This window comes from Centropristis striata, chromosome 5 (genome assembly GCF_030273125.1).
Source record: "Centropristis striata isolate RG_2023a ecotype Rhode Island chromosome 5, C.striata_1.0, whole genome shotgun sequence".
Lineage (NCBI taxonomy): Eukaryota > Metazoa > Chordata > Actinopteri > Perciformes > Serranidae > Centropristis > Centropristis striata.
The window spans coordinates 8,807,015-8,821,304 of NC_081521.1; the positions used below are offsets into that span (position 1 = coordinate 8,807,015).

General features: G+C 35.1%; 1 protein-coding gene across 1 annotated transcript in view; it reads left to right on the forward strand.

Moving 5' to 3' along the window:
* zgc:171775 (STKc_p38 domain-containing protein) overlaps positions 1 to 11,542 on the forward strand; it is a 28,991-nt gene extending 17,449 nt beyond the window's left edge. Inside the window, exons 7-12 of the mRNA XM_059333328.1 lie at positions 1,492 to 1,606; positions 1,724 to 1,795; positions 6,007 to 6,086; positions 6,283 to 6,361; positions 7,916 to 8,089; positions 8,236 to 11,542. Of these exons, the coding sequence (XP_059189311.1) occupies positions 1,492 to 1,606; positions 1,724 to 1,795; positions 6,007 to 6,086; positions 6,283 to 6,361; positions 7,916 to 8,089; positions 8,236 to 8,297 (582 nt within the window). The 3' untranslated portion in view covers positions 8,298 to 11,542. The remainder of the gene's footprint in view (positions 1 to 1,491; positions 1,607 to 1,723; positions 1,796 to 6,006; positions 6,087 to 6,282; positions 6,362 to 7,915; positions 8,090 to 8,235) is intronic.
* The last annotated feature ends 2,748 nt before the right edge of the window (positions 11,543 to 14,290 follow it).

Here is a 14,290-nt window from a genome sequence, read left to right on the forward strand (position 1 = left end):
GCTGGTGCACTTAATCACACTTTCTATATTTAAGGGGACCCTAAAGTTCACTTTTATTGTTCTTTTTTTTAACAAGGGGCACCAAGGGGGTTGAGTGATATCAAATTGTTCAGACCAAGATGGTGATGATTTTCTGCTGAAAACATTTAGACTTATTAAGTTATTTATCCATGACTCGCAAAAGAGTCAAACCAGTGAACTGAAATACAGCAAATGCAACAAAAACTGAAGTCAATTAAAATCATAATGGACATCACTTCCGCTTCCAAGCAAGGTTATTATAGTTAACGAAAACTAACGAAATAACGAAAACTAGAATTGAAAAAACATTTTCGTTAACTAAAATAAAAATAAAAACGAGAGTTTTTAAAAAAACGATAACTAACTGAAACTGTATTGTGTGGTTACAAAACTAACTAAAATTATAGTGAAAATGTACTTCGTTTCCGTTTTTGTCAACTTTTTTCATTCATAATTCAGTGTTTCTATTTGAACATGCAACACATGGTAAATATGTTTACTGAGACTGGGATGTCTACACTCGAAACAAAATTCAAAACACCCAGAATTGTAAGAGTTAATAACCTTATTAGGGCTGAGATGGATAAACCAAAGCAGGGGTGTCAAACTCAAATACACAGTGGGCCAAAATTTAAAACTTGGACAAAGTCGCGGGCCAACATTGATATTTATTGAAAAAATTGACCTAAAAAAGTTCAAACGAAATGGAACAAGCAAAGCTTGGATAATATTGCAAACATGCAAAATCGAATATCAAATAAAACAAACAAACACATCAATGGCATTCATTTCTCAAATAAAATTTAAATAAAAATCGTATGTCCCTTTATTTTATATGCGGCCTTCTTTAAATTTAAATTTAACAGTAATCTTTTTCCACAGGCTAAAAATAAATGTAAGAATAAAATAACAATAATAAACCAAATGACTAATAATAATATCCTTCAATGAATGTGCAACCATTCAAGCCCATGCCTTGGACTAGCAAGAAAAAGTGCATAAAGACAACTTTAATTGTTGCTCAGTTTGCTACACACTGATCTACTGTGTTCAAGCCAAAACACCAGCAGAGCATTCTGGGATTTGTAGTATTATTTGCGCTGTATAATACCGGCGGGCCAGCTCTGGTTGTCATTTGGTATTTCCTTGTGGGTCAAATATAATTATACTGCGGGCCAAATTTGGCCCACAGGCCAGAGGTTGACACCTCTGAACCAAAGGAAACAAAGGCGAAATTTATTATGACCTCTTTGAATCCCGCACCCAACACATAGCCCATTACAAAAAAAACTAACACTAAAACTAATAAAAACTAAACTAAAACTAGAAAACTCACTCTAAAAACTAACTAAAACGAGCTGAATTTCAAAAACAAAAATTCACAACGAAATTAAAACTAAAACTAATGAAAAATCCAAAACTATTATAACCTTGCTTCCAAGTCCTGAAGCTAACTGTCACTATTCTCAGATCCTGGATTTCGGCCTGGCAAGACAAACAGAGAGTGAAATGACTGGTTATGTTGTGACGCGCTGGTACAGAGCACCGGAGGTCATATTCAACTGGATGCACTACAGTCAAACAGGTGATAATATTACCTTTCCTTCAATACCATTTTCATTTTGTTCAAAATACAACAGAATATTGCAGTAAGCTATGAGAAAGTAATACATTTTTATGATTAAAATCCTCTCCCTCACAGTGGATGTCTGGTCAGCCGCCTGCATCCTGGCTGAGATGATTACTGGCCACGTGCTGTTCCCCGGACATGACAGTATCCTCACACGTAAACTATAATAAAGATACATATTTTAATTATAGTAACCTCTAACTCAGGGGTGGGCAATTAATTTCCCCAAGGGGCCACATGAGATAATGTAAAGGCTGGAGGGCCAGACCAACACTCAAAAAACAAACAAAAAATTCGGTAACACTTTACAATAACCAACTAAGTAATGTTTATATATGGTTTATAGACCAATTATTAACCATTTACAAAGTGCTATACATAATTAATCTTTAAATGTTTTCAACCAATTTCTTAAAGGTATATGAATCATTTCAAAATATTAACATACTTAATATGGTGTTAAAAATGTTATAATGAGTGCAACTAAAACTATTAATAAACTATTAATTATAATTTATTGGTTTGTTAATGGTAAAGTAACTATAAACTTGCATTAATATTCCATCTATTTGCCATTTATAAATGATTTAGTTCGTTAAACATGAATAAAAATATGTATTTTCCATTCTAAATGGCCTATATACTGTTTATAAATGATGATTAAACATTAATAAACTATCTATTTACCATTTATAAATGGTGGTTATTGTAAAGTGTTACCAAAAATTCTGCTCGATATGATTTCATTGCTTTATAAAATGCAGTAAATTATATGGTTTTAGAGCCGTTAGTGTTAAGAATATATGTTATGAAAATACTATGTTAATGTGGAGTTTGTCAAATATAGCAGTAAAAAATTGTAAAAAACTATTTATTTTATACACAACATACATTCAAACCACAAAAACAATATACAGCATGTATGTTATGCAGTAAACAAACAATTTATTTACCCTGTGCAAAAAGCAAAGTGTTTTTAACAAGATAAATCTGTGCAGGTGCTTATGCATGCACGCACATACGTAAATAGCCTTCAAAATAAAAGCACTGTGATTGTATTGATTTCTAATTTCTAACTCATAATACCCGTGGCATTTTTTACCTTTAAAATTTAACACATTGTAAATTTCCATTCATTACAAACTGGTTGGTATGAAAAAAAAAAGGGATTTACCAGAAATGAAGGAAAATAAATTATGCTATTGGTTGATTTGTGCAAAATGTAGAGCCTGTGGAGCTTGTTCCGACACCTTTTCTGTCATTTTCTTGTTGGCAAAGTTCAGATTGAGACAGAATAATTCCCTGAACACAGCAAATTTGAACTTTCCAGTTTTGTTGGCTTGTCTTCCAACAACGTCTGTAGGAAATACAAGTTTCTGAATATCACTTGTTCTGAGTGTTGCTTTAAAACATTAACCGCCAGGGCCAAGTTTATTATAGTTAACTAAAACTAACGAAATAACGGAAACTAGAATTGAAAAAACATTTTCGTTAACTGAAATAAAAAAACGATAACTAACTGAGACTGTATTCTGTGGTTACAAAACTAACTATAACGAACTAAAATTATAGTTAAAATTTCCTTTGTTTTCATCTTTTTCAACCTTTTTCATTTTTTATGAAATCTATTTCATCTATCCCTCTGGACTCTGAGCCTATTTGCCCTTTATATACCACATACAAAATGCTGGTATCCATTTTTTCAGCACAACTTCACCATAATCCGACTTCTTTTTTTTCCACTTTAACCCATTTTATTAACATGTTGAGCCCAAAAATACATAAAAATCATGAAATCTGAAATAAAATTATACTATTTATTACAATGAAAACCACAAATATGCTCAATGAACTGTTATGGACCTGCAATTGTAAACATAGGTTGCAACAAATATGAACATATAAAGATGAAATTCAAATATAATACAACTGTATACAAGAAATTCCCATAAAAACATGTATATTTATAGGAATAGTGTTAGCTGATTATCAGATTTAAACCATCATATCTTTGGTTTTACATGACCGAGGAGCATCAAACAAAAAATGTATGAAAGTCTGTAATTTGGAGAGTTTTCATACAAAGGAAATAAAGATTAAACAATACAATATAACATTTATTGTGACTTTTTTAAAAATCTGGCACCCAACAAATACCCCATTAAAAAAAAACTAAAACTAATAAACTAAACTAATTTTCCCAAAAATAAAAACCAATTAAAACTAGCAAACTAACTCTAAAAACAAATTCAAACTAACTGAATTTGAAAACAAAAAAACAACAACGAAATTAAAACTAATGACAAATCCAAAACTATTACAACCTTGGTCAGGGCTAGATTGGCATCTTTGGCAGACATTTACTCCTGAACATCTTAACCAGGACATGACAAATCTAGACATAGAAGATGTACGCATATTTTCAACAGACAATACTTTATTTAACCTTTCTTTAACCCAATTATAATCATATCAGTCTAACCATTCAACCACTTTTTCTCTACTGAGAAACAATATATATGGATATTTAGTAGTGTTCTTGATTGGTTAGGGTTTTGACAATGTTGACCTTTTAGTGCAAAGTATTTGAATCCTGCATATTGTGTTATAAATATGCATAGTGACTGACCTCTACTGGTTAAACCTGGCTATTGCAGTTTAATAATAGTAACATACAGTACATGTGGCATTGTGGTGTACATTTTTCTCATACCCTGAGCCATAAAATCTCCACATCAGTAGCACTAACATAAACCTGACTTGTAAAACATTTTATTCCTAAAACATTTTTAAGGCTGCTGAGAGTATTTGTTGATGAATGGGGTGGTAAAAAAAATAAAAAATCTTCTTTGAAAACATTTGACTCTAACAAAATGAAACAATTTTGAACCTAGTTGCATCCAATATTTCAGTTTTTGTTCTGGAAATATATGCAACTTACCATGTGTTTAAAAACATAATGCCTCATTTGTGTATTTAACCCTCTGGGCCCACTGGACATTTTCAGACATATTTGTGATTTTTTACTTTTGTTTTGGCAATAATTTTGGCTGTGGTACTTCAAATGACAGGATTTTCGGAAGAAGGATTTCTTTCTTGATATATTTTAAAATTAAAATTAAAATTTTTCTAAGAGGTCAATAAAACACTGTGTACAAATCACTGTGTTAAATCTGACACTACACAAAAACTAAAGATGCATCAAAATCAATTTTGTTGTTAATCTTTGACATATCCAAGGCTGTGATAAAAACCAATGCCCCAGCCAAAAATGTATTTTTTATATGAAAAATAACTACATTTTTGTGTTGGTTTTTTTTCATAAAAAACAAACATAGTGACATCATGCAATCAAACTGGCATTTTAAAGGGTTTAAAGGACGTTTATGCAGAAAAAAGTAGAAAAAAATATTAATCTGTAAAGCTTTTATCACGTTTTTTTTAAGTGGACATTTTCAGCCTGAAGGGTCTGAAAGGGCAGTAAATTTTAAATCTGACACTACACAAAACCTAAGAATGCATTAAAATCAATTATGTCACTAATCTTTGACATATCCAAGGCTGTGATAAAAACCAATGCCCCAGCAAAAAAAAAAAAATATTTTGTGGGAAAAAAACTACAATTTGGTGTTTCTTTCATAAGAAAACACAAGTTAAATTGTGCAATCAAACTGCCATTTAAAGGGGGAAAATCCTCAAAATCTTTAAATGTTTGGTTGTTTTGGGCAGGGTGGAAGTTGTTGAAGATGTTTATACAGAAAAAAGTAGAAAAAAATATTAATCTGTAAAGTTTTTATAGAATTTTTTTGGAGGTGGACATTTTCAATTTTGTCACAAATCTTTGACAAATCCAAGGCTGTGATAAAAAACAATGCCCCAGCCAAAAATGCATTATTTTGTGGAAAATAACTACAATTTTGTGTTTTTTTTGTGACATCGTGCAATCAAACTTGCATTTAAAGGGTTAAAATCCTCAAAATATTTAAATGTTTGGTAGTTTTGAGCAGGGTGGAAGTTGTTTAAGACGTTTATGCAGAAAAAAGTAGAAAAAAATATTAATCTGTAAAGTCTTTATAGCATTTTTTTGGAGGTCGACATGAGTGGGCCCAGAGGGTTAATACATACAATTTGATAAAAATGTGATATAAAACATTTTTTTTAACTTGATGCTAGTAATCAGTTGAGGAATTTCCATTGTGACATCTGTTAGTTTAGTTAAATGTGTTCCACTCACAGTTTCTCCTCATTTGATCAAGTGAATGTTTGGAGGATGAAAGACTTGTAGAAGTGCAACATCTTCAATGAAAGTGACACCATGTTGTGCATTATGAGGCTTCCTAAACCAGCCTATCCAGGTATTGATCAGCTGAAGAAGATTCTCCGTCTGACAGGAACACCAGACTCCTCCCTGGTCCAGAAGATGCAGAGTAAAGATGTAAGTTTTGTCTACATGCCTTGTAATCCTAGGTTAAATTAGCTCTTTGTAGCTTTTATATTTGGTATCTAAACCAACTGGCAAAGGTAGTGCATTTCTTTTATCTTGCCTATCCTTACTGTGTGAGTATTTGTCTTTCCTGTATTGTAACCTCCTGCTTTGGAATTAAATCTAACTGTCCGTAACTGTTTTCCAGGCACAATCGTATGTGCAGGGTCTTCCTCCGCAAAAAAAGAAAAACTTCAAGGAAGTGTTTGCATCCATGGATGAAAATGGTATGCTGAACGTCTTCATTTACTCTAACATCATCATAATGCTCCATAAAGTCTTGTTAACCCTCTGAAATCTTCGGCTATTATGTCTGTTAAAAAATCGGGATCGGCGATTGGCCGATTCCTTTATGTCAAACCGATCTTATCTACCTCGATAATAACCCCCACCAGCGACAGCTTTTTGGTTGATATGAAATCTATTTCATCCATCTGGTTTGATGACTTAATAACCTTATTGGGGCTGAGATGGATCAGACAAAGGAAATAAAGGAAACATTTATTGTGACCTTATTGAATCTCACAACCAACAAATACCCCATTACAAGAAAACTAAAATTAACTCTAAAACTAATAAAAACTAAACAAAAACTAAGCATTTTCCAAAAAATAAAAACTAATGAAAACTAAGCATTTTCCAAAAAATAAAAACTAATGAAAACCAAGCATTTTCCAAAAAATAAAAACTAATGAAAACTAGCAAACACAATCTAAAAACTCATTAAAACTAACTGAATTTGAAAACAAAAATTGATAACGAACTAATGAAAAATCCAAAACTATTATAACCTTGCTGAGAACATTGCATAACTGACAGGAACGTGAACTTCTCCTTTACTGTTTAAAGTTTAAATGGAGTCTCTAGGTGAAATTATGCCAGAGAAGTAGACGTTTGAAAATCTCCAATTATTGTTGTTTTTCGCTCATTTTTTTCCGGCCGTCCCATTCACTTCAATGCTAAATTTTGGGCAGTTGTCTTGTCATACATGCATACATACATACATCATACATTCCAATCGCGTTGACTGGGTGTCCAAATTGGAGTTGGAGACCTCCGACATTAGTCAGACTAACATGTTTACATGCACAGTTGTCCAGTTATAGTCGGATTAAGAAAATAATTTGTTTTTTTTAAGTGTAAACGTACACGAGTGTGAAGGTCCTGTTGTTTCCTATGAAACTTGATCAATGAAGCATGAAGCCAACTTCCTTGTATTACCCGGACCACTTGCAGTACCGTTACGACAGTGCTGGGGCTTTCTACTTGGGTTGTGGTGCAACGGGGGCGGCTGTGGAGCGGGTTGCCCACCGATTGGAGGGTTGTTGGTTCGATCCCTGACCATGGCAGCCCACATGTCGAAGTATCCTCGAGCAAGATACTGAACCCCAAATTTGCTCCTGATGCTGCGTTCATCGGTGTGTGAATGAATTCCCAATGGTGGCAGGTGGCACCGTTTAGGGGAGCCTCTGCCACCAGTATGAATGTGTGTGTGAAAGGGTGAATGAGTCAGTCTGTAGTGTAAAGCACTTTGAGTGGTAGCAGAGTGACTAGAAAAGCGCTATATAAGTGCATGTCCATTTACCATTTACGTTATTAGCCAGTTGTCTTCGGTGAGTGTGAGCTAATACCCAGTACCAGTTATTGCAGCTAGGGAATCCAGGCTCATTTTCATTCTGAATTTCATGAACTTCACCATTAAAGGTGTACCCGTTTAACCGTTAAACTAAAACATTTAATATGAATAATTACAAAAATGTTATTCTGTATGATGCTTTCAGCGGTCGGCCTATTGGAGGGGATGTTACTGCTGGACCCAGAGACTCGGCTGACAGCTAAGCAGGGACTGGCGCACCCTTTCCTGGCTGAGTATCATGACCCAGAGTGCGAGCCAGACTCTGAGCCTTATGACGACTCCTTTGAGAGCATGGAGCTCGCTGTCGGCGAGTGGAAGAGTAAGTTTTATATTACACACAATGCCCTGTCGAAAAGGGAAAGAGTTGACTCTGTGCGACATTAACTCAAAATAAATCTACATTTTAGAGCTTCTACTGGATTAAAAAAATATATAATTCTTTACTTTTTTCCCCTATCCAATAAGGTCTTATCCACATGGAGATCATGACCTTCGACCCTGACAACCCCAGTAAGACGGCTATGTAAGATGCTGTGATGTGCCGGCGCCTCCCAGTGTTTACTTATAATACATACACATACTGTAAAGGTCAACAACACTCATCTGTATTCCAATTAAAATGCTTTTTACAACAGGGCAGCTTTACTTGGTATGGTGGCCACTGCAAGACTTTTCAATTTGACACAAATTAGATGTGGAGGTACGACAAATGTTCAATATGGCAGCCATTTTTCAAGATGCCCACCAGTGACAACTGTTGATAGATAGATAATATATAACAGATTTCACATTAAAAATGAATAATATGTAATATAAGCATCAAATTCGGTACCGTTATGGCCAAATACAAAAAAAAAATACAGATATGGACCCTCATAAATGATCAATATGGCAGTCATTTTCCAAATTGGCTGCCAGTGACAACTGCTTTTAGATCAATTTTCATATTTTCTTTAAAAATGGCCACCATATTGAAAAGTCTTGATCCCTCTACATGTTCCCTATTTTCTCTTTTTTGTTGTACTAAATTTCATGTTTCTATCACTGGCGGCCATCTTGAAAATGGCCGCCATATTGAAAATTAATCGTGCCTCCACATCTAATTTTGTTCTATATGTCTTTGGCAAATTTGACGCTTTTATCATAAAAATGCACAATCCTTATATAATTTCGAGCTAAGATGCCCCACTATAGAGATTATGTTTGCAGTAAGGTTGTTTTCATTCTGTGGTATTTAGACAGTAGCAGTCGGCCTGCACCTTAAACTTTCTCAAAAACACGGAACCACTGAATTCTAAAATGCTGTGTTCTTATTTTAAAAAGCTGGGGTCTGCAGTTTTTTACAGCCCTCGTCCTACACCTCTCCCCTTATTCTCCTGAGCTCCTCTATAAAGAGTCACTTATTATAACACATTTTGACTATAATTATCAGGTCTTTGGGTTTTTAATGCTTAGACTTTGTGTATCTTCCTTTCCTTAATGTATAAATCTGTACTCTGGTTTCTTTTGTCAAAGATATGAAAACAGTTGAGATATATTTGGATTTTTGTATCCAAACTCTCAAAAGCCAAAGAGCTAAAGTGAATAATGCAAATTGTGATTTGTTTTTTACTTTTGCACTGAAGTTGTGACTCTTCCAAATCTCCTCAATCCTAAAACTAAGCCCTTCTTTTCTTTTATTTTCTTTTCTTAACATTTATTCAGCACTGGTCTGCTAACATCAATGTTTACCTAAAGGTCAATTGCGGAAAATGGTTCAATTCAATAAAGGTAAAGTCTGATAATGCAGTAAACACATCCAAAAATCCAAAGAATCCATACTGGTTTTTAAAAAAGCCATTGTGAACAGAACATTTAAGTGCTCCCAAACTTTTGGCCTGATCACAAAAATCCTTTTTGCACTTCCTTTTTCACATGTGACAATGGGAAGGTCAAGATAGGGCCCCAAAGTCAACTTAATGTTCCATATTTAGGCAAAATTAATTTAATAAAATCAACAAGTTGTCATATGGCAACTGGATGCAAAAATGGTGGTACTGGACTGTTTAGAGCCAGGAAGAAACCAGGGTGTGGACAGTGGGACTGACTGGGGATCCAGAGATAATTTTGTCATTTCAGACAGATTTTTTTAATTTAAATTAAATTCCACCACTGGAAATCAGAAGGAATTGTGATATTCTGCCAAAATTATACATTCACTTTGTGTACATTTACATTAAAAGCCAGGTGAAGTGGCCTCCTGTTTTTGCATAAAGAACCAAATGAAACTGTTAGAATGAATTATGTAAGATACAATTGATAAAATTAAAAAGGAAAGGTTAGATTATATTGATTGTACACAATTGCACTTTGTTGTCATATGGCCATATGGTTGAAACTAGTGTTGGGACAACGAAGCTTCGTGAAGCATTTGCTTTATTTATGTAGCCCAAGAGATGGCGCTCTTTGTTCAACAAAGGGCTGAAAACTAGTGTTGGGAAAACGAAGCTTCGTGAAGCATTTGCTTTATTTACGGAGCCCAAGAGATGGCGCTCTTTGTTCAACAAAGGGCTAAAAACACACTCAATCCCCATTGCTCAAGCCCTTTTTTTAAGCCAAGACCGCCATCTAGTGGGGTCAAAAGATAAAGCAATTGCTTCACGAAGCTTCGTTGTGCCTTCATTACTGAAAACACAGTCAATCCCCATTGATGAAGCCCTTTTTTTTAAGCCAAGACCGCCATCTAGTGGGGTCAAAAAATAAAGCAATTGCTTCACGAAGCTTCGTTGTGCCTTTGTTACATATTCATCTGGAATATCTCAATTTCTTTATATATTCATATTTGATTTCTATGGAATGATATTAGTTGGTGCAGACTAAATGGCTCTTGAAAAACCTACAACCAACCAGGGCAACGGAAGGGATGTCAGGGGATGTCACATGCAAATTGGGGCGGTGCTGTGTCCATTTTCATGCAGGAAAAACATGGCGGCCAGTGCACAGTGCACTTAAATGCATCTTTAAGGTGAGAAATGTGCATTACAGCAAGAGATCAAACTGTCAAACTATCCAGTGCTGAACAAATCTGAAGGCCTGGTGTATTTAGCTGGATGACAGTCTTTGTATCAAACAAGCCTCACGTTAGATTAACAGTGTGATTGTCTTGTCTACTGTCTCTCTGGATGGAAATCAATCTGGTCCATCTTCCAATTTATGGATTGCCTTGCAGTGTAGTCAAAAGCTTTTTTTTCCTGCAGGACTTTCCTTCATTCCATTAGACTTTCACTATCTGAAGGCTCATTTTTTTAAATCCTGAAAACAGCCAAAAGGAGGTTCAAAAGTTTAGTTTTTGTTTTTTGTTTTTGTTTTTCAGAACAATACGATTACAAACTGCCTACCTAAGCTTTAACAGACTTTACCATGCCTTTTTTTCAGCCTGTCAGCTGCATATCATGAAATATTAGATATTAGATCGACCTTCTAATGAACAACGTGAGATGATGTTGAAGTCTATGAAAAAAAGGAATAAGTGGAGCTTTATTATTTTGTAGAACGTCTATTTCTTTTACGATCAGGATACATCGCAACTTCTACAAAATATTTATTTCATTGACTGCTGCTTAGTAAAGAAATGTATGAAAATATCGTTTGGGAAATTACAAATTACTTTCAATGTGGCTGAGATAGATAAGCATGTGGACTGACAAATGTCTTTGCATGTTACTTGACTTCCTTGTACAAGTACATAATTAAAAGATAATGCTGGTTTTAATAAAAAAAATATCCTTGGTTACTTTTGATTGACATTTATTGGTTTGTCTCATTTTGTATGTTTTGTGTAACATTCATAATATGTAAAGGGTAGATAGTGTAATTTCACTTTCAGATTTGAAAAGATGTGGGGTTTTATTTTATTTTTTATCTCTTTACTGATGGAAAACAATGTTTGAAATAAAAAGTATGAAATGGCACATTGTTTTATTTTTGTTTTAATGCTAGAAAACAATAATAAAAGTAAAAATAATAATAAAAAAAAAGATGGGTACCAGTAATAAGTAACAATGTTTAATAGAAAAATGAAATCACTAGAGGGCAGCATTATATCACAACAAAGATTCCTTGGGAAGGATGAGGATGGGTTTATGGTGTTCTTGATATAAAACTGGACAAACAATAGTGGTACTTTGAGTTTTTTTTAAACAAGGGTACAAAACAGTTAAAAGCATGAAGGTATACACTGACGATTATTCAGAAAGCTTTTCAAATATTTTTAACTAATAAGCCCCCAACAAGTTTGCACCAATGGCCACACGGTGGCTGTTGCCTGACCTTCAGTTCACTAACTGATTCATTCTGTCTAAGTCAACGTTTATTTTCTGCAAGGATGCTACATTTCACTTATGCTCACATTTGACAAAGGCAAAATCGTGTCCCCTCAGAATGAAGGGTAATGTTTTTGGTAATCCCTATAAGAGGTAGTAAACGACATTCAGGTCATTAATATAGCAATAAACAACAATTTCCTGTGTAAAGATATAGAGGAGTGTAACACAGGTTGGTTGTCACTAGGGTCCACTCAGCCACACAGTACACCAGTTTGCGTTGGCAACCAGTTTCTTTATTTTAAAAGTTTGCTCAGAGAGTCACGTGGTATCGCTGAACGAGATGGCCGCACTTTAGAAGTTGTCCAGAAACCCCACCAAATAATGTAAATTAATTTGTTCATTTCTCAATAATCTCAAACTAATTAAAGGCTTATCTCCCCAAAAATGATTTTGAGTGAGTCATCCACACATTCATCACATCACGCCTAGACTATGGTGTAACTGTTTGTTGGTCTTGGCGCTTACAGGTTGTCCAAAATGCAGCCGCCCGCCTGCTGACTGGAAAGAAACGGCGTGAGCACATAACCCCCATCCTTGCATCTTTGCACTGGCTACCTGTACATTTTAGGACGAATGGATGGCAATTGGTTAACCCAAGGAAACGAGAATATTCCTTTTATTCCCACTGCCACAAGTCCTACTCACGTATAGACTTTATTTTGATATCTCAAAACCTGATAAATTCTGTCATTGACAGCAATATTAATGATATGTTCCTTTCAGACCATGCACTTGTTGACCTATGTATTGACATACACTCATAGACCAAGACGAGGTAGATGGAGAATGAACACCTCCCTGCTGCACGTTGAAGTATTTAATAACAAACTTGCAGCAGATTTGTCATCATTTTTTTATATCAATATGGGAAGCACAGACATAGTAGCAATGGTTTGGGAAGCATCAAAAGCTCATGTTAGAGTCAAGCTCATTGCACAAACTTGAGCAAATAAAACATGAGGAGGAAAATAAACTAGAAAATTTCCTCTGGGGAAATTCTGAAAGGGCCACGGGGGCTACTGCCAGTGTGTGTACACTATGATGAGATTTCAAAGAATTTATACTAGTAATGTTATGATACTATATTATATACAAAGAGCACACCAACAACAAGCATTCTTTTTCAAGTATTTATTTATACAGCAACCTATGCCCATTAACCTCAAAATGTGTGTGTGTGTGTGTGTGTGTGTGTGTGTGTGTGTGTGTGAAACATGTGGATCTGGAGGAGTGTGCGTGCTTATGCGCGCATTTGTGTGTGTGTGTGTGTGTGTGTGTGTGTGTGTGTGTGTCTAAAATCACATAAAGTTACGTGTGTGTGTGTACGAAGCATGTGTATCTGGAGGAGTGTGCGCACTTACCCGCGCATGTGTGTGCGCGCGTTTATCTCTAACTGTAATCACATCAAAGGATCAGAGCAAAGATCAAAGGCAATCAGAGGAGAGCAATCAACAGAATTAACTTCCACCAACTGCCAATGTCCCGGAACAGTGACAGCAGCCAGAGGTGGACAGACTGGAATTTCTGGCCTCGAACAGAAAGCATATTTGGCAAAACCATAATACATATCATTGATCCGACTTCACTTTGAGCATCCTGAGTTCTTCATGAACGTCTACATATGTTTTTGTGAAGAAAAATGAAGAAATAGCTTTGTAAGAGCAATCTGAAAAACTGTTAAATATGTTTTTTTACAAAAATCTTCCTGCGTTTTTAATATGGCTGTCAATGAGGCTGTTGGTGCGTGTTGGTGGCGCATCAACTATAACTCTGACAGCTTTACCAGAGGATTGTGAGTGAGAAGACAAATTTTCCTATGTTTCTATGTCCAAATTATTTCTGTAGAGTGGAATTTGCGGCCCGGAGCGCAGTTTTCAAATGTATTTTTTGACAATTTTTTCTTTCCCTCTACACTTACGTGGCGAAAAATTCCTATTCCGTGGAGAAAAGTAATAGCACACTGATCCCGATCAAACCGCAAGTTTTTATATATAATTTGTAGTATTTGTAATTTGACTAGTAGCGGGACGAAATTGCGTCCAGAAGAGGAAGAAGAAAAAATCCACAGTATAACAATAGTGCTTGGGCCTTCACCTTCCTATAGCGCCTCCCAGACGGCAGGATGGTAAACAGTCCATGTGCTGGGTGGCAGGAGT